Source organism: Tursiops truncatus, chromosome 4, assembly GCF_011762595.2.
Source record: "Tursiops truncatus isolate mTurTru1 chromosome 4, mTurTru1.mat.Y, whole genome shotgun sequence".
Lineage (NCBI taxonomy): Eukaryota > Metazoa > Chordata > Mammalia > Artiodactyla > Delphinidae > Tursiops > Tursiops truncatus.
Window position 1 is genome coordinate 71,854,365 of NC_047037.1, and position 27,059 is coordinate 71,881,423.

At 45.7% G+C, this 27,059-nt stretch overlaps 1 protein-coding gene and 1 long non-coding RNA gene across 3 annotated transcripts; one reads left to right on the plus strand and one right to left on the minus strand.

Annotated features, from left to right (window-relative positions):
* The first annotated feature begins 496 nt into the window (after positions 1-496).
* Positions 497-11,323, plus strand: LOC109547938 (uncharacterized). The gene is made up of 3 exons (XR_002173945.3): positions 497-657; positions 4,777-8,561; positions 8,769-11,323. It is a non-coding gene; the product is annotated as an uncharacterized lncRNA (long non-coding RNA).
* Positions 2,092-26,088, minus strand: NRROS (negative regulator of reactive oxygen species). 2 transcript variants are annotated; one of them, XM_019923273.3, is made up of 3 exons: positions 25,479-25,888; positions 8,413-8,533; positions 2,092-4,317 (listed from the first exon to the last, which is right to left on the minus strand). In XM_019923273.3, exons 1-3 carry the CDS (start codon positions 25,484-25,486, stop codon positions 2,347-2,349), a joined length of 2,100 nt encoding a protein of 699 aa, XP_019778832.1. In that variant the 5' UTR covers positions 25,487-25,888; the 3' UTR covers positions 2,092-2,346. The 2 variants fall into 2 exon arrangements, with proteins under 2 accessions (XP_019778832.1, XP_073660175.1); XM_073804074.1 differs by lacking the exons at positions 8,413-8,533; positions 25,479-25,888 and adding an exon at positions 25,961-26,088.
* Positions 26,089-27,059: the final 971 nt, after the last annotated feature.

Here is a 27,059-nt window from a genome sequence, read left to right on the forward strand (position 1 = left end):
TTGCTGGAGAAACCACAGCTCAGGACTGGAGGCAGAAATCCCCCTGCTCTTACCTTTCTTCTTACTACACGGAAATAAACTTGGAAAACAGCCTTTGGACCCTAGTGATGAACTAGCAGACTAAGAAAAGCTTACAGCCTTCTGAAGTTCCTGCCACAGGCAGGGGTAGGGTTCTGTCCTAATGTCTTCTCAGTTTGCTCCATCCTGCAAGGCTGGCGCCTGAAAACAGGTACAATGGGTGGCGAGCTACATGGTATGACTGGAGGGGCTTCAAAAGGCCTGCCTGACCCCAAACTATCTCCCTTGCTGGCCTGAGGATCTGTCTGAAGTTTTCATCACTTGAGTCACTTTTTTATGCAAAGAATTTGCTTCAAGAAGTCCTCTGCTACAATGTACACGCTACTTAAAAGGGTGTGGTGCATATTTGTCTTTCTCTTTTGTCTTCTCAACATCTAACTTCCCTTCCTGTTTTGAGAACTTCACCCCTTATGAGTATTTATAGGAAGCAGAGCCCATTTTCTATTGCCAGGGCAGGGGCACAGGAGCTGAGGTCAACCAGCCGGGTCCACTTGCTCCAGACTGTGCATGTGGAGCTGATGACACAGGAGAGCAGAATCTGGGAGAGCACTTACTCGGCAGTAGGTGACAGCAGTGGCGGTGAGTCTTGTGCCAGGGGCCCTGTCCCGAGCTGTCAGTGGCAGCAGTGCAGACCGTGGTGTCCAGCAGTAGGGAGAGGCTGCAGTCCTGTTCCCACAATTATTGTTTATGGTGTGATTTGGGCTGAGGTTCCCACTGCTGTGTAGCATCTCCTGTTCCTGCCCATTTTTAGTCTTTTCCTCAGCCTTCCCAGAGAGTCTAGAGTTTCCCAGTATCCTTTTACTAAATCCCCATGCTGCTTAAATCACACAGAGTCATCCTTAGTTGCAAGAAGCTAAGAACACTGGCTGACACAGGGGGTGAAACATTAACTCAAGAGAAGCCTTCCACGTACCAGCCACAGATAGATTCATTTGTCTAATTAGCTAATTGTCACCTTGGGAAACAGCAGGACCCCGGGAAAGAGTTTTTGTTGATGGCAGAGGAGAGTCTGTTCTTACGGGCATTAGCTGATGGGCTTGCCCAGAAGGACGCTGGGCAGACGCTTCGAGGGACAGATATCCAAGGGACTAGGCTGGGGCAGTGCATGATGGAGAGAGATACGATGACAGGAAAGATGATGCCACAATAAGAGCAATAGCTAACACGGGCTGACATTAATGCTATTGACTGTGGAAGCTGGCTGAAAGGGCCTTGTTTACACTTGTAGAGCATTCCAGGGAAGTTACTGCTTTGCCAAAGTGACACCACTGATTTTATCACTTTATCCCCACACCACCCCTGCATTAGGCCCTTTATGGTTTAGTAAGCAGGGATAAAAAGGCAAGGACAGAGTAAATTCTCAACTACCAAAAGGGCTGTGTCTTTATGATCTTTTCCTCAGAGAGGAGCATAGAAATCGTTCACTGAGGGGAGGGAAGGAGAAAGGAAACTAGGAATGTAGTGAGTACAGATACTGAACATCTGCTAAGAAGTTGTTTGTGGGTTTTGTGGACAGTAGGGGCAGTTCACAAGTTAGTAGAATTCCCTCCTTTCTGCAGTCCTCTTTACTTTCCCTTAGAACAAGGACTGTGCCCAGCGTTCAGTGACTGCCTGAATAAACTCAGGGCCCTCGGTTATTGTTCTCTTAACTTTTCCATGGAAGGGTCAGGTTTGCCTGCTGGAGACTCCAGGCGGGAACCAGGGCCCCCAGAGAGGACTCTGCCGCAGGCCCACTCTGGCCGCAGCGGTGATGCAAGCCCAGGCAGGAGGCGAGAGGTCCCATCTCAGACTACCCAGCTTGGCTCTGAAAGACTTGTCCTTGGGGAACCCTCAGAACACTGGCTCTCGCCATCCATAGGATGTGCTCTTGGAGTGGTTTTTGCCGTAGGGTAGCACTGAACGATTTCCCTTTCTCACCTGTTCCATGGATGTCACGAAGGGAAGGGCACAAAAATAATCTAAGTGAAACGACCAAAAAGAAAAAAGTAAGGAAAGAAAAAAACACAAGCTGCATTTGATTTAAAAAATATTTATAAGACACATTTTTTATTTTCATAAGATGTCACTTAATAAATATTTTACCAGGATGACTGAGGATGCATCACAATGATAGAGGAAGAACTTGGGACAACTAAGGGATGGAAACATTTTAAACCTTAATTTAAACCTCAGTTCTTCAGATTGTCCTCTGCACCAGATCTTGAAACCTGGCAGAGAAAGTGTCCTTACGTGTACAGACCAAGTTTCTAATGTTGGCACGTAGCCAGGTCAGTATATGGAGGACCAGTGGCAGCGGTTCTTGATTACCTGAAGCAGAGGCTTCCTGAAAGTGAGGAAGATGACAGTGCAGGCCACCAGCAGGGTGAGGCAGCTGGGAAGAATGAGCACGAGGTACAGCAGGCCCATGTCTACCCGCTCCCACTTACAGACCTGAGGAACGCCTCCGGGCAGCTCCGTCAGGCGAATGATCCTGGAGGAGAGGTTGCAAGTGACCATGGCCAAGTCGGCGACAGTGTGCAGGCGCTGCAGGGCCCCCCAGTCCTCCACCCCACAGCAGTCATATGGATTCTGACTGAGGTAGATGGTCCGCAGACTCCCCATGAGCTGCTCAGACACAGCCCTCTGAGGAAGGGCCGTGAGCAAGTTTCTGCGAAGATCCAGGGTCTGCAGGGCCAGGCTGCCCCTGAACCTTGGGAAACTGGTCAAGGCATTTCCCGACAGATCCAAGTCCCTCAGATTCCCAAACCCAGAGAAGTCCAACTCCTTGAAGCCGGAACTGAGGCCCACGTTCCTGAGAGACAGGACCTGTAACGTGGGGGCAATGTCCCAGAGAGGGGCGATGCTCCCATTCAGAAGCCCCCAGTTACCAGACAGGTCTAAGTGGGTGAGGGCCATGCCCTGGAACGAGCAGTCTTGTAGTGCCCCCAGCCCACAGCCCTCCAGAGACAGGCTCCTCAAAGATGCCACATTTCTGAAGTCCACACAGCCGGGGGTGCCCCCGGGGTCTAAGTCCCCCGGCCGGGGACAAAGTGAGATCTGATTGTGGCTCATGTCGATTGTAGCGAGGTTACTGGCATCAGCAAAAAGGCCAGTGGGGACACCCAGGAGCTGGTTGGAGCTCAAGTTGAAGGACCGGAGGCTCCTCAGGCAGCCAGGGAGCCCCGGAGCCAAGTGCACCTCCGACAGCTGGTTCTGGCTCAGGTCCAGCTCGGTGAGCGCTCCTGGCAGCTCGTGCTCCCGGATGTGGAGCGTCATCAGGCAATTCTGGTTGAGGTTCAGGTGGGAGAGGGAAGGCATTTTCTTCAGGAAACCGTCTGGCAGATACTGGAACTGGTTCTGGCTCATATCCAGGAAGCGGAGATCAGAGAGGTCACTGGAAGAGAACTCTTCCCAGAGGTTGACAGTGCTGATGTTGGTCACGTTGCCGTCCATGAAGAGGAACTGGGCCACCATCTCCTGCGGGGACGAGGTGTTGTACAGGTCCCTGTAGAAGCCCATGTTGTTGTCCCGCAGCAGGAGGGTGTGCAACTTGCTGCACTGAGGCAGGAGGGGGAAAAACAGCAGCTGATTGTGAGAGAGGTCCAGCGTCTCTAGCTCAAAGGTGGCCTCTCCCCCCGATGCCAGGAACCACTCCAGGACGTTGTAGCTGACGTTGAGGGACCGCAGCTGGGTGAGGGCGAAGTCCACAATGCAAGGAAGGTTGTTATAGGCCAGGTTGAGGTGTCTCAGCTCAGGCAAGCCATCGAAAGCACCACCCTCAATCTCAAAGATGTAGTTCCTCTGCAAATCTAGCTCCCTGAGGCGGCCCAGGCCCTCAAAGACAGAGTCATCCAGCCTCATGATGGTGTTCCTGGCCAGGGACACGGACTCCAGCGAAGAGAGGTTCTGTAGCATGAGGGCCGCCATGTCTTCCGTCAGGGAGTTCCCTGACAAGTCCAGCCTGCGCAGACCCCGCAGGCCGTGGAGGGCAGCTGCCGTCTCCTTGTAGCTCTCGGAGAGTGAGTTGTCAGGCAGTGCCAGGCTGCACAGGCGAGCCTGCTCCTGGAAGGCGCCACGGCTGATGTGCTCCAGTTGGCAGCTGTGCAGACTGAGGCTCTCCAGGAGAGGGTAACGCTGCAGCGAGTGGTTCCATAGGGTCTTGAGAGGGTTGGCATCCAGCAGGAGTGTCTGGGAGGATGGCGGGAGATTGCTGGGCACTGAAGCAAGGTTCTGCCCTCGACAGTCAGCGACTCCATCCAGCTAGGTCCAAAAACACACGTCAGCAGGGCGGGGGCCTCTGAGGTGAGGGTTTGTGTAAAGAAACTTAGTTCACTCATCAGACTGTTCACTAAGGCTCCAGGCCTCACTCAACACACACAGCATATTAGAGAAGATCTGAGAACCTGTCCATCGGGTGCTGAGTGCTGACCATGGTATTGCAGTTTGGTGTTAACTACAGAGAGGAACTGAGGATCAGGTCTCTACTTGGGTTTGAATCCCACCTCTGCCATTTATTCCCTATGTGACCTTGAGCAAATAATTTAGTCTAAATCTGTTGTTTCCTCAGAAAAATGGAGACAAAGTTAGCACCTACTTCAGAGGATTGTAGTGAGATTAGGCAAGAGGCTGCACAGTGCCTGGCACACAGTGGACGCTATTAATGCAAATGGTCACTATTGCATTGTTATCGCTATGATCATAACACTGTGTGTTTAACAGGGACGCTGCCCAAGAACCAGCAGCACTGTGGCATCTTCATTTTACCTGAAGGAATTTTGCCTGGGAGGCTCCTCTGCGCTCTCCATTGATAAATATTACAGCTCAAGAGGACGTGAGAGTTCATCACCAGCCTGAATCATACGGAGAAGTAAAAGGGTCTCGAGAGGACAGGTGAAGAGCCAGTGACAGAGCTGGGACCGGAGCCCAGAGGTCTTATTGCCCAATCCAGTGCTTTTCCTGAACGCCATTCTACCGCGACTGTGTGGCAAAGCTGCCAGGACGGATGGGTCTGGTCTCACTGCAGGAATCACACAAGCCTCAGGATACTTTCCTTCAGCCCACTTTCTACGAGATTGGGAAAAGCAATCATCCACAGGGTATCCCTTCGGTGTCCAGGAAAAAAGTTTTAAGTGATGAGATGGAAGGGCAATGGCATTTCTTTCCACAGATTGGTCAGTACAACAAGTCAGTGATTGCCTAAAATTGTGGGCCCAGTCCCACGGGGCAAGCAGAGTAGTGGAACAGGGAAGAAAACTCCTGAGAGAGAGGAAGAAGCACAGCTTTGGAAAAGATGACAGACTCAAGTCTGAATCTTGGCTCTGACACTTATTAGCTTTGGTCTCTGGGCAAGGAATTAACCTCTTGGAACCCCAAGTTCTTTATCTGATTATTAAAATAAAACTTCTCGTAATTAAAAATTGATCCACTATAGAAATAATGAAAATTAAACTATTCAGTAACCTCAGCCTCTCCTTCAAAGAAACGTTGTTAACCTTTTGTTACATCTCCTCTGGACTCTTTTCCAAAGACATTCTCTAACTTAAAAAAATTTTTCTTTGCAATATGGGTAGACCTAGAGATTATCATACTAAGTGAAGTAAGCCAGACAGAGAAAGACAAATATCATATGATATCGCTTATATGTGGAATCTTTAAAAAAAAAAAAAAAGGATACAAATGAATTTATATACAAAACATAAATAGACCTGCAGACATAGAAAACGAACTTATTGTTACCATTAGGGAGGGATAAATCAGCAGTTTGGGATTAACATATACACACTACTGTATATAAAATAGATAACCAACAAGGACCTACTGTATAGCACAGGGAACTGTACTCAATATTTTGTAATAACCCGTACAGGAAAATAATCTGAAAAAGAATATATATATATATACACACACACACATATGAATCATTTTGCTGTATACCTGAAACTAACACAACATTGTAAATCAACTATACTTCAATTTTAAAAATAAAATAAAAACTAAAAAACATTTTAAAATGAGACTGTACTCTACAAACCATTCAGTAAGCAACTTCCTCCCCTCCCCCATTAATAATATGTGATAGATATATTGCCTTGGCAATAAAAGTAAATTTGATCACATTCTTTTAGGCAACTGTATATTAGTTCATTGCATGAATAGCACAGTGGCTAAGAGCCAGATCTCTACGATCAGCCCATCTTGATTCTGCTTTTTATCAAATGGGTGAGCTTGGGCTCGTACCTAACCAGTTGGGACCTTCATTACACCACCTGTAAAATGTGATTGTTTATGTAAAGCACTTAACATAGAACCTGTCACATAAATGCTTAATAAATGTTTGCTGGAACAATTATTAGCATGCTCTAATTAGTTAATCTCCTATCGTTGAGCATTTGAGTTATATCTAATTTCCAGATGAATGTTAGAATGAATTTTTCTAGTTCTTTCTACACCTCCCCTCCCCCCCAAAAAAGTCTTTGGAGTTTTGATTGGGGTTGCATTATAATCACAGAGTAATTTGGAGGAGAACAGACATCTTTACAAAATTGAATCTCCCCACACAGAAACAAGATGTATTTCTTTATTTGAGTAAGTGTTGGTCTTCCCCCCGTGAGGACTGGAGAGTGCTGTGGTTAGGGGCTTTCCTCAAGCTGTAAGACCCTGTTTCACCAGAGTTGCTGCAGTTGCTGGGGACATGTCTCTGCAATTCCTGCAGCCCCACTGACGTGTTGCAAAAAGTCCATGTGGCCATCAGAGCCCAAGAAAGCTTACCACATACACTTTGTGATAATGTTGCATGGCTAATGCAAGGAGGGGCTTTGGAGAGTAGCTGGACTTTCAAACTCTCAACCCTCAATTCAAAAGAGCACTGGAAAGCCACTCTTTGATCTCACTGGTAGCCGAGTCCCTACTCCTGCCCACCAGGCCGCAGAGGGTCAGGCAGGGAGTCTAGCCTGAACCCTGCAAGCTGTCAAAGAACTTGTGCCTTATTCCCTCCTCTTCTTATGCCTGGTAACTCCTGAATTAGCTACTGTGAAGTTAATCTTCCATTGTCTCTGTAAGGGAATAATGGACGTCTGTATGACAGAGACTAACAACATAATAACAGTAGGGCTTCCCTGGTGGTGCAGTGATTGAGAGTCCGCCTGCTGATGCAGGGGACGTGGGTTCGTGCCCCGGTCCAGGAAGATCCCACATGCCGCCGAGCAGCTGGGCCCGTGAGCCATGGCCGCTGAGCCTGCGCGTCCGGAGCCTGTGCTCCGCAACGGGACAGGCCACAACAGTGAGAGGCCCGCGTACCGCAAAAAAGAATAATAACAGTAGATAAAACACATAGCACTTACTACACACAAGGCACTGTTCTGAGTGCTTTACACACATTAACTCATTTAGTGGTCATTGCAGCCCAGTGTTATGGTATTATTGGTTGGTACTATTATTACCTACATATTTTACAGATGAGGAAACTGAAGCACAGATTGGCCCAATGTCACCAGCTAGTAAGTGGTGGGGCTGGGATTTAAACCTGGTCTGGCTCACAATCCCTACCCCCTACCGGAGTCGACTTCAGCGCAGTGGTTAGAGGTTACTAAAAGTGGTCAAGAACCACGACCAGCTGGGTTTTTAAGATTCATCAGCTTTAAGAACACATTTTTGAATGTTATTAACCCTGACATCCATTTTGTCTTCCCAGTGCCCAGTATATAACACGGCTCAAGGAATATTCATTAAATGTATGTTGCTCAACTTTTAATACCACTAAGTTATAGGCAAAGGAGAAAATTTCTAGAGAGTGCTCAGTTATTAGGAGCCAAGTCTGCTTCCACATATAGGCTGAAAGCCCTGGAGAGGGTGAACCGTGAAAGCTCAGGCATCTCTCCCCGGATTGCTGTAAGCCTGAGCGTGGTCAAGGACGTTGCTGTGCAGGGCAGCCTGGGCAGCGTGCTCTTCAGTACAGCTGGTTAAGCATTTGCCATGGGCTCACACACAGACTCTGAGTCAGGGCTTCTTCAACTTTAATATTTCCCCCCCACCAAGAGATTCTGATACCATTCGTGCAGCTCCATCATCCAGATTCTTAACAAGGTGTTCTTGTTCCAGGTGGCTGACCTTGGCCTGTCTCTGGGATCACCTGTCCTTAGCAGGTATGAGAAAGGTGGGGCAGGGCCTTTCCCAGGCATCATCTTTACCTTTGATTAAAGAGCAGCTTGCACATGGCATCGTGGTAAGTAGGTACAGAGTGATTCAGACTCATCCATTCCCTTCCCTCCTTGACTGACAATCCATCAGCTTTCCAAATGGACCCAACCTCGTCAGGACAGGAGCAACAGACAACTTGGAGTGCCCAGGAAAACTCACCAACTCACAGCCCCCTTGGGAAGTGGCCATGACATTTCCACTTGGATTCCTCCATTCCACTGTCAAGAAGTGAAAACCCAGGCAGAGCCAGAGGGGCAGTAACTCCATCTCAAGTGCAGCACTGTGGACAGAGGGCAAGGAAGAAGCGGGTAAGAGAAGGATATCCCAGAGGGATGCTATGCGCTCCCGGGAGAAAGAGCCAGTTCTCAGTATGTCCGCTGTTGGAGGCCCACGGCTACAGGGAGGTGGAAACCCACAGATTATTCAAATACCTCAACTTAGCCAACACATTTAACCTCTCACTCAACTGTCAACAAGAACTCATTTTCATTTTGCTTCTACCATTTGATGGGCAGGTGGCTGAACCTGAAACTCCCAAGAGTCCAGCAACAGAAGAGAGAAGCAAATCATTTGAGGAACTGGGTCTCAGTTCACCTAGAGTTTGCCATGTTTCATAGTTCTCTTGAAATGTTCCTCTCAAAGCTCAAATCTGCCATGCATCACCTGAGCTCAATAAATATCTGTTGAATGAATGAATAGTGAACTGGGATTGAAACATTAATTGTAGCCTCTGGTCTCATAGAGTTACTAATTGCTGTGTCAACATGAGGCTTTTAGAAAAGAGTAGACCTCACTGATTAACTCATTTGAATAGAGACCTTTGAAAAAAGGATTTTGATATTTTGCCTGCATGAGGGAAAATGCTGAGGGAAAAATGAAAAAGCAATCTTCAGATATAATAAGGGTTATTGATGAAGTGTGGTTACCGGCTCTCTTACCTGGCCGGTGAGCACACAACTGGAGTCATGAGAAGGCATAAAATTATACATAGACCAATAGAATTTTAGAACTAAGAGAAACCATAATGGAAATGTAATATACCCTCCACTGCCACATCTTTACAGGGCCAAAGATAAAAAGGCCACAGGTAGTAAGGGCTTATTCAAGGTTCCAGATCGACTTAGTGGCAGGGCTGGAAGTAGCCCCCAGAACCCCCACCCCCAAGCCAGGGTAATTTCTCTCCCAGTAGGCGCTGTTGAATTGACTACCCTCTTGTTGGGAGAGTTTATAGCCCAGTGGCATCCCCTCCTAGCTCTGCATTCCTCAGAATCAGAGGCAAGAGCCTGGTCCCAGCATTTTGCCTGCCCCGTCCTCTCCTTGACATCCCCCCAGGAAGGACCACAGGAAGGACCACAGGGTCTGCCCTTGAATTGTCTCCTGGGCCAGCAGTTCCAGTGCTAACATGGACTCCTCACCTATTCCGTGGGACCCACAGACATTTCTGCCTGACGCATCTAGTCATCTTGAGCCCCTTCCTCTTTCCCTTTCTTTGAATAAGTTTACACATCTCTAAGGCTAATTTTAACTTTCTGGTCAGATTTGAATACTCACCAGTGAAAGACTAACAGAAAAGCTAAGTGAATCCAGGTAAGTCAGCTTTAACTTTCACTTCAGGTCAGGCCAGCTTTCCTTACCACAGAGGGAACCTCCAATTCAGAATTCAGCCATATTTGCCAGACACTGGGAGTCCCCTTCCCAGGCTCTCCTTCTACTTCTGCACCTGTGCAGGAATTATTACCTCATGGCATGTACAGGGCACAGATGGCAAAAACAGGGCCATATGGGCTCCTGTCCTCAGTGAACTCCCAATACACACACACACACACACACACACACACACACACACACACACACACACGGTAGGATCACTGCCCACCTTGAGATAAGGTTGCCAGACTTAGCAAATTACAAGATGCTGTTGGAATGCCAGATAAACAAAAAACAACTTCTTAGTGTAAATATGTCCCATGCAATATTTGGGACATACTTATACTAAAAAAAATTCATTATTTGTCCAACATTCAAATTTCACTGGGTTTGAATTGAGGAGAGACAGAAAGATAGGAACCATGGACTTACTCCCTTCGTCCTTCATCTCCTCTGTCAGGCTTGGGATGGTACATGCTGCTGTGACACTGAGCCTTTTAGAACAGTCAACCCTGTATATTGATATTGAGTTTAGATGTGTTCAGGTCTAGAGTGCAGACTGGAATGCTCGATGGGTCTGGTGTCCATTATGCCCAGAGTGTAATTTTAATTTCTGGGTCAACAAGAAAAGTTTTGCAAATTTAAAGCATATTTTCTCCTAAACTCAGTCAACCAGCCCAGAAAAACTCTTGCTGTGCCCTCTGGGCACTCCGTCTCTCATGAGACAGCCTGAGAAAATTATGGGATTTGGAACCAGACAGACCAGGATTTGAATTCTGGCTCCAGTATTTGTTATTTGTCCTTGAGCAATTCACATAAATTCTCCGAGACTCAGATAATCCTGTTATAAAACAGAGATAATAATAACTACTCAGAATTTTTATGAGAATCAAATAGTATATACATAAGTGCTTCAACTATGAAGGTACTTAATAACAATTATTATTTATGAGTTCTTAACACCAGTGAGCTGGATGAGTGATTGTTACTCCTATGTGTAATCTCCAAGGTAATTGAACAGCCACAGAAAAAAGGGAAAAGAATGAATAATTTGGTGGAAGAATGAGTAAATCATTCTACCAACTAAATGTGTGAAAGTTACATGGGAAGGTTGGACTACAAATTCTGCGTTAATAAATTCCAGAAAAAACTTATTTGAATAGAAAAAAAAAAAAAAGGCTAATCCCAGTAAGAGATGACTGTGCTGGTTGAGAGCAGTTTGTCCTCAGAGCCATAGTTTACCCTGCCCCACCCAGCTCTGGTTTGCAGGGACTGATTTCTGAAGGCTCTGGGTGTCAGCTGGCCTCCGGCTGGTTTGGTCAATGGGGAGCACTACTGGGAGGTTAGAGAAGTCCTTGAGTTTCTTCTGGTGACTCCCAGGCTCTGGTAGTCCTCCCAGGATCCTCCCCTTACCTAGGGGAGGTGGCAGCTTCCCAAAGTTGCTAATCTCTGGATTAACTGTCTGTACTCCGGTTGGCTTCTCAGCCTCTTTCATCACGTGTAGCCAATTTCCTGCATTAAATTTCCTCTGTTTTAAATAATCTGTGTGTTCCTGTTTCCTGGTTGGAGCCTGACGGATACAATGATGTAAGTGAGAATGGGCTTGGAACAATACAAAACAAAAAGGTATGTAATGACTCTGAAAAGCAATAAGAGACTTTCAAAATAATAACCGTTTAGGTTGAGAAACACTCTTCCTGGGGTGTGTGGCTGCAGAAGCCTTCCTCAGAGCCACGGCATGGTGAGGAGTACAAGATAAACAGTTGGGATGCCAAGCCTCATTGGAAAATCCCATGAGCCCCCTCCTGTGTGCACAGGACTGCTTCCCTCCACCCACACTTACCCTCAGCTGGGCGAGGACCACTCAACAGTGTCTCCAGATGTATGAGAGCGTCTACGCTTGAGTGTGCTTTTTAAAAAGTAACCATCCCACTTTATTCCTATCTGTCTGATATCTTCTGAAAAATACATCCATTTTTTAAGCCAAATGTTTCTCATCTTAGATACATTTTTGGCGGAGAAAGGGAAGTGAATGAAGAACAATTATGATGGATAGCACACATGACAGTATGACATTAACAATTTAAATGGGGTCACCTGGAACCTCCCCTTGTTATAATTAAAAGGGCTTGGACCAAGGGTGCCTATTTCATGGGCTGTGAACCACTGTGGGAGCCACAGAGTAATACAAAAGAACAGCAAATCAACCCATTTTCCAAGTAGGGTCTGAAAAAGTACCAGGTTTCCTCCTGGTCTAGGTGACCACTGGGAAAATAACCCATAGAAGACCTGAGATCCTGACATGAGAAGCAGATGGCATTAACAGAATCTGCTTGTATTTGTTCTTCTTAAACCAGATAAAGAGGTTGAAGAGTTCTTTCCAAGTGTGGAAGCAGAAAATAGTAAGTCCCATTCTTTTTTTTTTGCAGTACGCCGGCCTCTCACTGTTGTGGCCTCTCCCGTTGCGGAGCACAGGCTCCGGACACGCAGGCTCAGGGGCCATGGCTCACGGGCCCAGCCGCTCCGTGGCATGTGGGATCCTCCCGGACCGGGGCACGAACCCGTGTCCCCTGCATCGGCAGGCAGACTCTCAACCACTGCGCCACCAGGGAAGCCCTGACAAACACACATGTACACTATTTTTTTTCACATGGATGTAGGTTTTCCTGTATTAATATTCCTTATTAATATTTTTTTAAAAATATTAATATCCCTTATTCTTTTAAGGGTTATTAATTCCAAATAGGTTTCTGTTGTCATGGAAGGTCTTTATCAGCGGATAGTAAAACACAACCATCAGGGAAGGGCTGATCTACAGGTATTTTTGTCCATAAAAAGGTATCCTCACACTCAACGTTTGGGAATACTAAGGAGTAACTCTGACCTGAGTTTTGGTTTTGCTTTGTTGGTATTTTCTGATTCATTTTCAGGAAAGGATGCTGGATTTCTAGTATTCGGGGGCACCCTGAACATCACCTCCTCACTCCCTCTCACCTCCCCACCTTCTCCAGCTGCTGCTACTACTACAGCAGCTGCCTCCAGAGCTGGGACTGCAAGCTCTTTGCTGATGCCACTATTAGCAAGTGCTAAGAGTGTTATCCATACATTAGCATGTAACTGAGAATTTTCTCTGCAAAATAATCAGATAAGCTTAAAAAGCTTTAAAGAAAGAGGTCTTGCAGGTGAAAGTGGGGAACTCTCAGTGTTAGAAACAAATATTTATAGACTGGTTGTGGGTGGGGCGGGGGGAGGGGATGAGGGGCAGAATCTCTAGAAGCAGTATGGAGTGTAAACGTGTGATGGTGACATCACTGAACACAAAAGGCACGGGTGCTAGGTAGAGGACTCCACAGAAAGGGAGTCCGCCTTTGTTTAAAAATAAAAGAGCAGATCCCACTTGGGACCCTGGGAGGAAGGGAAGGGCAGCTGGTCACAGACCACAGAAAACAGATAATAAAGAACAGAAACCCCAGTCTATGACCACTTCAAATAATTCCTGCTACCAAGAGGTATTTGAATGCCTCAGGCAAGCAGCCCTGGTCTCTGATTCTTAGCAAAAAAAAAAAAAAGAGTGATCTCAACTGTCACCAAATGGTTATACTTAGCATCTCCCATGATGAAACCACCTGCATCCTGAGTCTCCAGGTGTGGGGCCTTGGGAAACACAAAGTCCCATATTGGTAGTACCCTTGCCGAAAACTGTTTGCCCAGAACCAGTCATAACGAAAGATTCAGACTGTAAGATGTCCTACAAGACAACTGGCTTGGACTCCTCAAAATAAAGTCAGTCTTGATAAACAAAGAAAGGCAGGGGAGAGGTCTGATTACAAGTGACTAAGAAACATAATAACCAAATCCCATGCATGCACCTTGAGTTGATTTTGGATTTTAAAAAATCTCTAAAAGAAAAATTTGAGACAATTGGGGAAATTTACATGTGTACTAAGTGATGTCTTTTTAGGTGATATTATGTACAAATGATATTACCAGATTATTGCTAATTTTCTTAGGTATGATAATGATGTTGTGGTTATGCAGATAAATGCCTTATTGTTAGGAAATGCATGCTGAAGTATTTAGGGGTGAAATTTCAAGATGTTTACAATTTATGTAACCTTCTTTCAAATGGCTCAACAAAGATAGAGAGAGAGTGAGAAGGACAGAGAGAGGGAGAGAGAGAGAGAGAGAATTAAAGCTAATTATTACCAACAGAAAAATTTAGCACTGTACTTTCTTTTAACTTTCCTGTAAATTTGAAATTTTTCAAAATTAAAAAATAATGGGAAAAATAAAATAAATGTTGGAGTTCCTAAAGGGAGAGGGATTATGGTAATCTTTTATCCCCAAATTTCCAGGAATGTACATTTTTCAAACTTTCTTCTCAGAAAGGTACTCAGAAAACAGTTGTTAAATTTAAAATGCATTACACATAAACCTTTAAAATATCCTGAAAATTCTAACATTTTGACATTCAAACTAGAGCTTCCAGACAGCATCTCTCACACCTGAAAGGGGCACAGAAGTGTTAGATCACGTGGCCTGACTGTGGTTCAGGAAACACAGTTGATGTACTACTGTAATTTCCACTGTCCAGGTCAATTGCTCTGTCCACCAGACCCACAGTCCCTCTGGAGGGGCAGCCCTCAGGAGAAGCTTATGACCTCACCACTACCTGGACCTCCACCAAGCTGACAGAACCTTCAGGAAGCACCTGACCAGGGGAGGTCACTCCTTACTTGTGGCCATCACCCTATGAGTGATCTCAGCGCAGAGAGACAAGGGAGAGAATTAGGGAATTAGCAGTGGAAATTGGAGCCAAGAGGCACAGAGAGAGGAGGTGGAGTTGAATTTTTGAGGGATTTGCCACGAGGAAGCAAAAGCAGAAGCTAGACGACAAGAAAGGAATGAGATAGTCAACAGAGGGCAAAGATCAGAGAAGATGGACTAGGAAGAATGACGAGAGGGTGGACTGCGAAGGCTGGGAGAGAGGGTGGGGAGATGGGCTCAAGGCTGCCTCTCTGGTTCCTGGTGGTTCTTGGAAAATGGCTGGGCTCATTTCCAAGCTCCATGGTTTTTCATGATAGCACCTCACCACCATCACCACCCCCATAGGCTGGCCCAAAAGTTGCATCTTAGCAACAAAAAGAACCTAACTAAAACAGGACGTGCGCTCTTTGATAAGCTTGAACACAAAGACAAAACAGAACGTAATATTTCAAAGGAGCACATTCAAGCATTATGATACTACCTGAAAATTAGAAAGTAGCTGAAATCTGAATGCAAGAATGTATTTTTCAAAGTGCACCCTACAGGCAAGAATCACAAGGGATGGTAAAACTAAAGAGTGAAAATTTGTTGGGAAACAAGATATTAATATAGTCTTAAAGTATCTTATTAATATAAGTTACTTGTTAATTTTTTTTTTTTTTTTTTTTTTTTTTTTTTTGCGGTATGCGGGCCTCTCACTGTTGTGGCCTCTCCCGTTGCGGAGCACAGGCTCCGGACGCGCAGGCTCAGCGGCCATGGCTCACGGGCCCAGCGGCCCCGCGGCATGTGGGATCTTCCCGGACTGGGGCACAAACCCGTGTCCCCTGCATCGGCAGGTGGACTCTCAACCACTGCGCCACCAGGGAAGCCCTATCCTTGTTCTTATAAAATACACAGTGAATTATTTAGAGGTAAAGGGTGTGATGTCTGCAACATTACTAAAGTTCCAATTTCTCCTCATCCTCACCAACACTTGTCATTTTCTGTCGTTTTTATTATAGCCATCCTAGCAGGTGTGAAGTGCTATCTCTTTGTTGCTTTGATTTGCATTTCCCTGATGACTAGTAATGTTGCACATTTTTCATGTGTTTATTGGCCATTTCTATATCTTCTTTGGAGAAATGTACAAAATGTGTACTTTCGCATCCAAAGATTTTTAAATTTTGATTTTGGAATTACATGTAAAAGAAAATGCAGAATAGTTATAAAAGTAAAGAACCAGTTGTATTTTTGGTCAAACATTCCTATATTTTGCAAAGAATATTGACTCATTAAAAAAGAACTTGCAGGGCTTCCCTGGTGGCGCAGTGGTTGGGAGTCTGCCTGCCGGTGCAGGACACACAGGTTCATGCCCCGGTCTGGGAGGATCCTGCATGCCGCGGAGCGGCTGGTCCTGTGAGCCATGGCCGCTGGGCCTGCACGTCCGGAGCCTGTGCTCCGCAACGGGAGAGGCCTCAGCAGTGAGAGGCCCGCATACCGCAAAAAAAAAAAAGAACTTGCAAATTGAGGATTGGAACAAGAGAGCATTTAGAACTGAGATGTGTGAATTCAGACCTCGTAATTTGCTTCTCTGGCTTCCTTTCTTAATAATGAATTTGTTAACAGAAATAGACTCACATAGAAAATAAACGTATGGTTACCATAAGAGGAAAAGGGTGGGGGAGGGATACATTAGGAGTTTAGGATTAACAAACACACACTACTATATATAAAATAGATAGCCAACAAGGACCTACTGTGTAGCACAGGGAACTGTATTCAGTATCTTGTAATAACCTATAATGGAAAAGAACATGAAAAAGAATAGATAGATAGGTATGTGTATAACTGAACCACTTTGCTGTACACCTGAAACTAACACAACAGAGTTAATCAACTATACTTCAAGTTTTAAAAAATAGTGAATTTGTTAAAATATAGGCAATACAATGGCTTTTGAGTGCCCCCCGAAATTGTCTCATATCCTGCAGATAGGAGAGAGCAAATTGGCACACTTTTTCTGAAGGACAATTTAACACGATTTATCAAAGACCTTGAAAACATTATTTTTTACAATAATTCCACTTCTAGGGATTTATACTTAAGAATTACAGTGTAGGTAAAAATATTTTTACAGAAATATTCATTGCTGTATTCAGTGATAATACCAAATATTCAGTGATAAAAATAAAAAGGTGGAAATCATCTAAAAGTCCAACAATGAAAGGATTGGCTAAATACATTATGATACAGCTATACAATAGGTATAATGTGTAGCAATTAAAAATGCTTCAGTAGCAATATATTCAACACAGAAAGATGTCAGGAACCTGCTCACTAAACAGGCAGCTGCCACCCCAGGTGTGTTAAAGTACAGGCACGTGGACAGCCTCCCAGGGATGAGGATACCATAATGATGACAAAAACTATTTTTTGAACTTTGTTATAAAAGTTGTGTTAATACAGTAATAACCTTGCAACACAGGCATTATGATTCCCATTTTACTGGGGAGGATATTGAGGCCAAGAAGTTGGTGATGTACTCAAGATAAGAGCCAGGCTTTGAACCTGTTCCATGTGTCCCCTTACCCTGGGCTCTTCCTTTACCTTTGCAGCCACCTTTCCAGGGGCTGGGCTAAGAATATGCAACCCCAGATCTAAAACCCCGGACTCTGAAAAGTAAAAGTAGTGTGTATAATAAAACTTATTTTAGTTATTAGTCAGTGATATTTTTTCTTCCATTGACTCCAAACGTAATCCTTTTAAGCACACTCACAATCAACTCAATTCTAAGTAATTATAAGAAATTCTCTATTTCAGTGATATTTATTAGGCTCTGATTATGACGTATATTTTAATTTTTAACTAATAATAGATTGTTTCTATTCTTTAAAAGCTTATCTTAATATAGTAATTGAAGCTGATGGCTGGCAAATTAGAAAATACAAAGAAGCAAAAATACAGATGTGGACAAAGTAAATATCAGGTGCAATTCTCCCCACTGTTGAGATGCTGACATGTATGTACCCTTTCAAGTATTTTCTACACACATGCAGATGCATGCATATTTTTTTAACAAATATACTACACATTCTGTTTTGTATTTTCCCTATTGCACTATTGGGGCCCCTTTGCATTTGCTTCCAGGACTTGGATCCCCCTTTAAATCTGGACAAAGAAATGAGGAGTTGCATCATTTGAATTTGTTGGAATGCTCCTTGAATATGTGGTCCTAAGAATTTATGTGAGGAAGGACAGTTCTGTGGCACGTGACTCTTAGCAACTGCACTTTCATTCAAATTTTGTAACTGACCACCCTTTTGAGAAGAACTGCAGCATTCTGAAGGGACTATCCACCAGTATTTCGGAGGTGAGAACACTCAGGCCAGAGAAATGAAGTGACACGGACAAGGTGCCACAGAGAATGCAATGCCATGGTTTCCAAGCACCAGTTTAAAATCCAGATCTCTTTTTCCTACTCGGAGCCTAGCACATCTGGTCAGCCAGGCTCCACAAAGGCTCTTGTGAGAAAAGTCTTCGTCTGGGAAAGGTTGAGGCTCTGCCTCCACCTGGAGGGAGGCTGGAGGCCACAGCAGCTCTTCTTCCTTTGGGCTCTTCCTATAGCAAAGCCAGGCAGCCAGGGTGTGGAGCGCTGCCTGAGTGCTACCCTGCTGACTTTGTCTCCTCGGGGCTACAAATGAGTCAACCAGCTTCCCTGTGTGGTCAAGGTCAGCCCTTTAGAACCAACAGAAGTCAAGTCACTCTGTCCCGTTCCATAGACACAGGCTGCATCTGGCCACAGGTCTTAAAAGATGCAAATCTGCTCCCACGGGGGTGATAACACCTTGTTCTTATGCGGCTGGTGGTGTCTCCTTTGTATAGAGAGACATACATACTCTCTGTGGATAGGCACCCAACCAATAACGCATTCGTTTCAAACTTGTTGTTTCTGTTCAGTATATAGGTTTGTTCTCTCTGATCATTTCACTCCTGTGGTGGCTCTGGTTGACAATAACAGCTGCCTTGCTGACCTCACAGGGTTGTGTCAAGACTGAATTAGAGGGCTTCCCTGGTGGTGCTGTGGTTAAGAACCCGCCTGCCAATGCAGGGGACACGGGCTCGAGCCCTGGTCCGGGAAGATCCCACATGCCGCAGAGCAACTAAGCCCGCGTGCCACAACTTCGAGCTTGCGCTCTAGAGCTCGCGAGCCACAACTACTGAGCCCGTGTGCCTAGAGCCCCTGCTCTGCAACAAGAGAAGCCACCGCAATGAGAAGCCCACGCACCGCAATGAAGAGTAACCCTCACTCGCCACAACTAGAAAAAGCCCACGCACAGCAACAAAGACCCAATTCAGCCAAAAATAAAATAAATAAGAAAATGAATTAAAAAAAAAAGAATGAGAGAATGTGTGTGAAAAGGCTTTGTCAATAAGGAAATGTTGTGGATTACACTAGTAAGATAAGGTAGTGTCAGGCTAAAGGGAAGGCAGAGTTCCTCTGTGCAAACAGGGAGCTGGTGTTAACTAAGAGAGAGGAACTGCAGTACCTTCTCCCTTCCATGTGTGAGCCTTGGGATATTCAGAGGAGACAACACCCAGAGTCTGTGGGAGATTATGGATGGAAGGAGTTATAGGTGATAACCGAGATTTATTGCCCACACTGGAAATGTATCACTCCCACCCAACCAGCCGACCCTGGTTCCCTTGAGAAAGAGGGCAACTGAGGAATGAAATGATATAGATTCCTGATAACTGATCAGCTCAACTGGGATAGTACTCAAGCTCCCAGATTGTCTTCTAGGCTCTTAACTGTAGTATCTAATGTTTATTGAGTGCTCACCTTGGGATAAGTGCTAGGCCAGGTGCTCTACATATAATAATCCTCACAAAATCCTAGCAAGTAAATGTTATCATCCTCATCTCACACTTGGTAAATTGAGGCTCACAAAGGTTTGGGCCACATAGCTAGAGATGTTAGAGCTGCAATTCAAACTTAGTCTGTGAAGCCAGCAAAACTCAGTGTCAATTGCACAAGCCCCAGCCATCCTGGGATACTGGCTATCCCTGACTAAATCACACACTGTTTCCTCTGTGGGAAAGGTCCTTTTTCTGGTATTCTCCAACTGCTGAACTCTTATTCATCCTTCAAGGCCCAGGACATGTGTCACCTCCTCATCATATCCTCATAGTTCAGATGCACAATAATTCAATAATCCAAATAACATGCTACTATAGTGTAGTTATAATGCCTATGGAAGTCTTACATTTAAAAAAATATTTTATTTTTATGTTTATGGAAAGAATATGAGTGGTAATTGGGTATTAATAGTAATTTGACTTTTCCCCAATTTTTATTATGAAAATTTTTAACATACAGAAAAGTTGAAAAAATTTAACAGTGATCACTGGTATACCCACTACCTAGATTCTACTATTAATAGTTTACTATATTTGTTTTTAATCTCATATCTATCCATCTACCTATCCTTCTATCCATCTTTCAAGCCATCTTATTTTTTGATGCATTTCAAAACAGATTAGAGTCATACGTACACCTCCCCCTAAATACTTCAGAATGCATATCAACTGACTTTTAAAATCAATTAATTAATTTATTTATTTTTGGCTGCTTTGGGTCCTCGTTGCTGTGTGTTCTTTCTCTAGTTGTGGCGACTGGGGGCTACTCTTCGTTGAGGTGAGTGGGCTTCTCATTGCAGTGGCTTCTCTTGTTGCAGGGCATGGGCTCTAGGTGCACGGGCTTCCATAGTTGTGACACACGGGCTCAGTAGCTGTGGCTCGCGGGCTCTAGAGCGCAGGCTCAGTAGTTGTGGCGCACAGGCTTAGTTGCTCCACAGGATGTAGGATCTTCCCGGACCAGGGCTCAAACCCATGTCCCCTGCACTGGCAGGTGGATTCTTAACCACTGTGCCACCAGGGAAGCCCCTGCATATCAAGTGATTTAACCTTAAAAAAAAAAAGTTCCTACTTTTTCAATCTTCTGGGTCAATTTAATTAATTTAATCTTAATTTAATTGAGATTGCAAAGTCAGCTATTTTATTTGGGAAAAAAAAGTTTCTGTCTTGTAAGAAGAAAAAAAAAAGATTTGATAATCACTGCCTTAGTGTTCTCAGCCAGAATTAGCAGGAAAGCAGCTCATACTAAAGAGTGAATGATATCCTCTTTAATGAACTGCTCTTTAACAGGTATTTATATAGGTAATAATGAAAAATAATAAAACGTTCATGGTGTAGTTTCAGGACAGTAGGAGAGATCATTTTACGCTTTTAAAAATCCTCAAATTATACTAGCAAGGTGGGTTACCTGTTGTAAGGCCAATTCTTTTTCTCCCTCTAACACTTATTTATTTATTTTGCGGTATGGGGGCCTCTCACTGTTGTGGCCTCTCCCGTTGCAGAGCACAGGCTCCGGACACGCAGGCTCGGTGGCCATGGCTCACGGGCCCAGCCGCTCCGCGGCATGTGGGATCTTCCCAGACCAGGGCACGAACCCGTGTCCCCTGCATCGGTAGGCAGACTCTCAACCACTGCGCCACCAGGGAAGCCCTTCTCTAACACTTATTTGAGTTCACAGAGGAATGTGAGTAATGTGATATTTTTAACGCCCTCCCCCAAATAATGATTTTTAGGGAGTTGTTGGATAAAGCCAAAACAACTGGATTATAATTTAGTGTTACTGGTTAATAATAATAATAATAGCTCTTGAGGTTGCAAAGGCTTCTTATAGAAATTTGATCTCATGTAATACTTGCAACAGTTCTACATAGTAGGAATTATTACCTCCATTTATTATTGTGGTAAAATATACATACAATTTACCATTTTAACCCTTTTTGAGAGTACAATTCAGTAGAATTAAATACATTCACACTGTTGTGCAATCTCACCATTATCCTTCTCTAGAAGTTTTCCATCATCCCAAACTGAAATTCTTTCCCCTCAAACAATAATTTCCCATTCTTCCCTCCCCTCAGCCCCTGATAACCACTATTCTCTTTCTATACATTTGCCTATTCTAGGTACCACATATAAGTGGAATCATATAATATCTGTCCTTTCCTGCCTGGATTATTTCATTTAGGATAAGGGTTTCAAGGTCCCTCTATGTTACAGCATGCATCCGAAATTCATTCCTTTTTATGACTGAATAATATATAGCCCACATTTTGTTTCTCCATTCATCCATCAATGGACATTTGGGTTGTTTCTACCTTTTGGTCATTGTGAATAATACTGTTACGAACAGTTGTGCACAAATATCTATGTTAGAGTCCTTGCTTATTGTCCCCATTTTACAGATAAGAAATCCAAAATTCAAAAAGGCCAAAATGAATAACTTAAGTCTCATGGCTTATAGAAAGTGGAGCCAAAACCAGAGCTGAGTTCTGGCCCAGGTAGGAGGTGCTGGATGTGCACCTGTATGGGAGGAATATATGTTGGATGAATGTTCAGCTGGGTTGCACAGGTAAGTAGTTGTTGGTAAACAGGTATCCCATGAGCCCCACCCCAGCTGCCTGGCCCCTCTCTTGTAACTCCCAGTTCCCTCTCCCCCATGATCCAGTAACCAAGGAGGTAACATCTGACCCAGCAGGGGCCCCCAGGACCCTGCTTCTAAGGACAATGTCCATTCTGTTTGGTCAGTGCCCGTTCCATGTGGTGTTTGATATCCTGAAGAGCACCCCTGAGTGTTCAGAGGGCTATGGTCTTCTCTGGGGATGAGGTACCCTGTCAATGCCATGGGATGTACCTGTGACAGAGATGAGGGCCTTTGGAGGTTCTGTAAAAAGAGCTAGAAAGCCTAGAAAAAACTGGGGATTTAGAAGGAAATAAGAAGACAGTAACATTAGTGAAAATGGAAACTTCAGTTTAGGGACCCGAGGAAGGGTACAAGAACCTAGAAAAAGAAAAAGGCCATCAGGAGAGTCCCACGAGGAAGTCTCAGGGTGTCAGGCTGGGCAGTGATAGGGAGACCATTAACATGTCTGAGGGTGAAGGAGGTGGCCCAGGGCCAGGCATGGAAAGACCCACTTGCCACGGACCCTACAGGCTGAGGAAGAGAGCTCAGCCTTTCCCTTTGGTGGGACCACTGAGGGGAGACACTGGAAAGCCAGGAGAGACCTGAGGGATCATGGCTGGGCCTAATAAGGAGCAAAAGTAGAGACAATCAGGAGGGGCCAGTGTCCAGCCTGACATCTAAAATAGAATGATATGAAGTTATTGGGGAGTATGATGTGCACCCCAAGATGAGCCCCTGAGCAACATTGTGGGTGCTGGGTTGCCTCAGATACTTAGGTCCTGCTTAAGAGAGCCAGGGTGGAAAGACAGAGAGCCCCAAGTGCTACCTTGTGAAGAAAAATCCCCTCCCGATTCTTTTCTTTCTTGGAGGGGCCAACAGAAAGTTTCTTGGAGGGGCCAACAGAAAGTTTCTTGGGGCACACAGCACAGCACTTGAGCAAGGTGACCTTGTGGGCTGAGGTTGGAGGTGGGGAGTCCCTGTGTCCTCACAGCGTTTTGTGGCCACGTTTAGCACCAGCCCTGCTCCTCATGCCCACCTCGCTAGTGAGAACCACTACAGGGTTCTACTTCCTCTTTTATGCCCTTTCTTCAGCCTGAAATCACTCACGCATCAAAATGAGAAGACACGTGTGGTTTGGTCTCAGCCGCTGACTCCACGCCCTCTGGAAATCAGTTGGTTTTGCCTACCCACGTTCATTTCTCCTTCTGGTAACAGCTCCTCAATTCCCCTTTGAGGAGACCACCACTTCCTTTCTTTTCTCTCTTCCTTTTATTTTAAAAAATGTTTTACTTGTGGTAAAATACACTAACATAAAATTTACCACCTTAACCATTTTTAAGTGTAGAAATCATTAGTGTTAAGTATATTTACACTGTTGTGCGACCAACACCCTCCCTTTCTTCAAAAGTCTGTGTTCTTTCGGGTCTAGCCTCAACTCATGCTCCAAGAGGAGCCCTATGATCAAGGCTGGGCCCATCAGAGCCTCCTAATTCCTTAACCACAGTGATTGGTTTATAACAGGTACAGCACAGATGCCAAGCCCATGAGAATCAATCTAAACATTTTTGCTAGGACTATTAGAAAAGAGGCTTTCCTCTCCCTGCTTCAGATGCCAAACTGGTGGGAATTAAGCTGAGAGCTGCAGGCAGCCTTCTTTGTCAACAGCTTTAGGATCTGCCTGATAATGAAGCCTACACAAAGGAAAGCAAAGGTGAGGAATGGAGATAGATGGATGCCTGGCAATGTTTGAGCACCCAGATCCAGCCATGCCTGAAGCTATTCCCCATAGACTTTTTGGTCATTTGAAACAATAAATCCTCTTTTTTTTCCCCCCTGAAACCAAGCTCAGTTAGGTTTTCGTCATGTGAAACTAAACGACCCCTAAATTCAAGTTGACAGTTGCTTGTGACGCTTGATAAGATCAGTAGCCTTTTTCCCTCTCCTCACCTCTCTGAGCTTTCAGAGACCAGCATCTAACATAGCCCAGAACCCCCCACATATTGAACACATAACATTCGTTTGATGATGAGGTTGAGAAGAATAATTTTGGGGGAAATGAGAATAATAGAGAAAAATATTTGTCACTAATGTGCAGATACATCAGTGAGCATCCCTGACCATACATGCATGTCCTAGAAAGATAATGTTTTTCAGTCACGGGTGAAAGCCCACCCTCCCCTAATGTATGTGGTTACAGTGTGGATCTGAGCATGATGTGAGGTACACCTAGCGTTCCATCCAAGAATCTAGCTCACACTTTGTGATGTGGATGCACGCTACAGCCAGAACACAAATTACAATCAGTACCAGCATCACTCTTTCGAAAGAATCAAAAAGACTAGAGACAGACAGGTCAATGTATCCCTAACACAGGCCCCGGGGCAATTACCAGGAGCCTGCTCTCTGTTTGGGAGCCTCCTGTTCTTGGATGATGGGTTTAAGGACTCTGTGGGATCAGGTTCACATGGGTGTTCATGAAGTTCCCACGAGGGCGCCCATTAGATAAGATCACCATCTTTGTGAAAGAGGTTTTGATTTTTGTTGAACCTAAAGACGGGAGTTGAGGTTACCCCCCATCCCCGGGGCCCATGATTCTATAATCCCCTCTAGGAACTCTCAAACATACCCTATGTGGTATGTGAGGAAAACTCTCAAACATACCCTATGTGGTATGTGAGGAAAATAAATAAGTCTCAGGGCTATAAAACCCAGTAAACCATCAACCTCCACAGAAAGAGTCTGTGCAGCACAGCCGGTAGGTGATGGGGACACAGGAGACCTCAGAAGGCCAACTCTACAAACTCGAATGATTCTGCTGTCCAGACTCCTAATAGGCTGTTCCCGTCATGGAAGAAACCTCCCGTGGAGTCCCTTCACTCCCACCTGGAAGTGCGCCACCCTGGACCAGCCCTATCCAGGGGCTCCATTCCTAGGACCTTGCCTCAGCCTCCCGGAGTCCCTGCCACCGTTGGACACGTGGTCGCCTCCCCTCAGGGATGCGGTGAGCTGGCAGCCCATTCTGTGGGCGGCACACAGCCCGCTCGGTGGCTCCTTACTTCTGTCAGCTCCTGAGGGCAGGGGGATATATGCTGAATCCTCCAGAATCTAGCCCACATGGAGAAGCTGCGTGGGCTACAGAAGAACACTGTACAAGGGGATCGGAGGCCTGGACTCTAGTCAGGCTGTGGGTTCAAGTAACAGAACCTGGGGAATCTCCCAAGGACACACACTCTGTGGGGAAGGGGCTTTGTCTTCTTCACAGCTCTCGCCCCACCCAACACCTTGAACTCCAACTCGCCTGCACATGGAAGATATCCATAAATATGTTGTTGTTAATGAGTTGCAGGGTCTTCATCTATGAAATCGTGGTTCTCAGTCCACGTTGTTGGGCAGGAAAGGCAGGCTGAGTGTTCACAGAGCAGTCTCACTACATCCAGTCATCCAGCCCAGGGAGGGAGCATTACTGTTCCCGTTTCGCAGACAAAGAAACCGAGGCTCAGGAATTCCCCCCACAGAGTCAGGAATCAGACCCAGGTCTGACTCTGAAGCCCTCACTGTTTCCACTACACCACGCCACCTCTAAGTCTCCCAGAAGGAGGTATTTCCACCTCCACCCAGAGCTGTAGCCCCCAAACAGAACTGGTGGAGCTTGGATGCAGCAAGCCACAACTTCCCCGTCAGCCCCGAGCTGTGGGCCACGGACGCTGACCTCCTGCCTTCCCACTCTTCCGAGCCGCCCGCCTCTGGAGGGACCGCGGCTGCCCCTCAGGAAATACTCACGGCTCCCGCAGGCCCAGGCGGCTCCGCGGGGCGCATCCTCTCCCGGGGCTCTGGCCTCCTCCTCGACAGCAGCCGAACGCGGGGTTGAACTGCCTGCTCTCTCTGGGGCATCAGGTTATTTTAGCACTTGCGGAAGGAACTGACGGAAACTGAAGTCACATGGAGAACGAGCAGCTCAGCAACTCAGCACTCACAGAGAGCAGGCATCTTAGAACTGCAGCCGCGGGTGGGTGGCAGGGGGGATGGGAGAGGGCGGGAGGGAGGGCGGGAGGCAGTGGCCCCCTGACTACCTACTGGATTAGTCGCGAAAGAGGCCACATATTTTTATGGTCTCCCAGCAGTGCTAACCAAGGCTCCCCAGGGCTTCTGGCCTTCGAGATTTTGAGGGGGTAGGGAACTGGGGGCCCTGCCTACGAGCTCTGCTGACCCAGAAACTCCTCTTCAAGGTTATGTCCAAGGGTCAAGCTAGGGCAAACTTTGAGAATGGGTAGGATACACGTTTCCCAATTGGGAGAGAGTCATCCGCTCAGCTAGTCTTTACTTGACTCCAGCAAATCAAAAAAAGAAAAAGAAATGGAAATTGCTTTGTGGTGCCATGAACTGCTTGATCGTAGGCAGCATAGATGAATTTTTTTGTACCCGATGTGTACAAAATTCCCTGCTAGCTCTTGCCAAGAATGCAAAAGGTTAATTGAATTCATAGTAGCCGCCATCAAAGAGGTGTGCCAGGCACTACACTAAGCGCTTTCTATGCATTATCTCATAGCTCCTCTTCTCCAAAAACTTACCATCTAGGACTTCCCTGGTGGCGCAGTGGTTAAGAGTCAGCCTGCCAATGCAGAGGACACGGGTTCAAGCCCTGGTCGGGGAAGATCCTACATGCCTAGGAGCAACGAAGCTCAAGGGCCACAACCACTGAGCCTGCGTGCCACAACTACTGAAGCCCACATGCCTAGAGCCCGTGCTCCTCAACAAGAGAAGCCACCGCAATGAAAAGCCTGCACACGGCAACAAAGGGTAGACCCTGCTTGCTGCAATTAGAGAAAGCCCGGGCGCAGCAACGACAACTCAACCCAGCCAAAAATAAATAAATAAATAA

Coding starts and splice junctions, on each gene's coding strand:
- NRROS (XM_019923273.3), bottom strand. Junction 4,318..8,412: donor CCCAAGGGGGCTGTGAGTTG/GTGAGTTTTCCT, acceptor TTTTGGACCTAG/CTGGATGGAGTCGCTGACTG.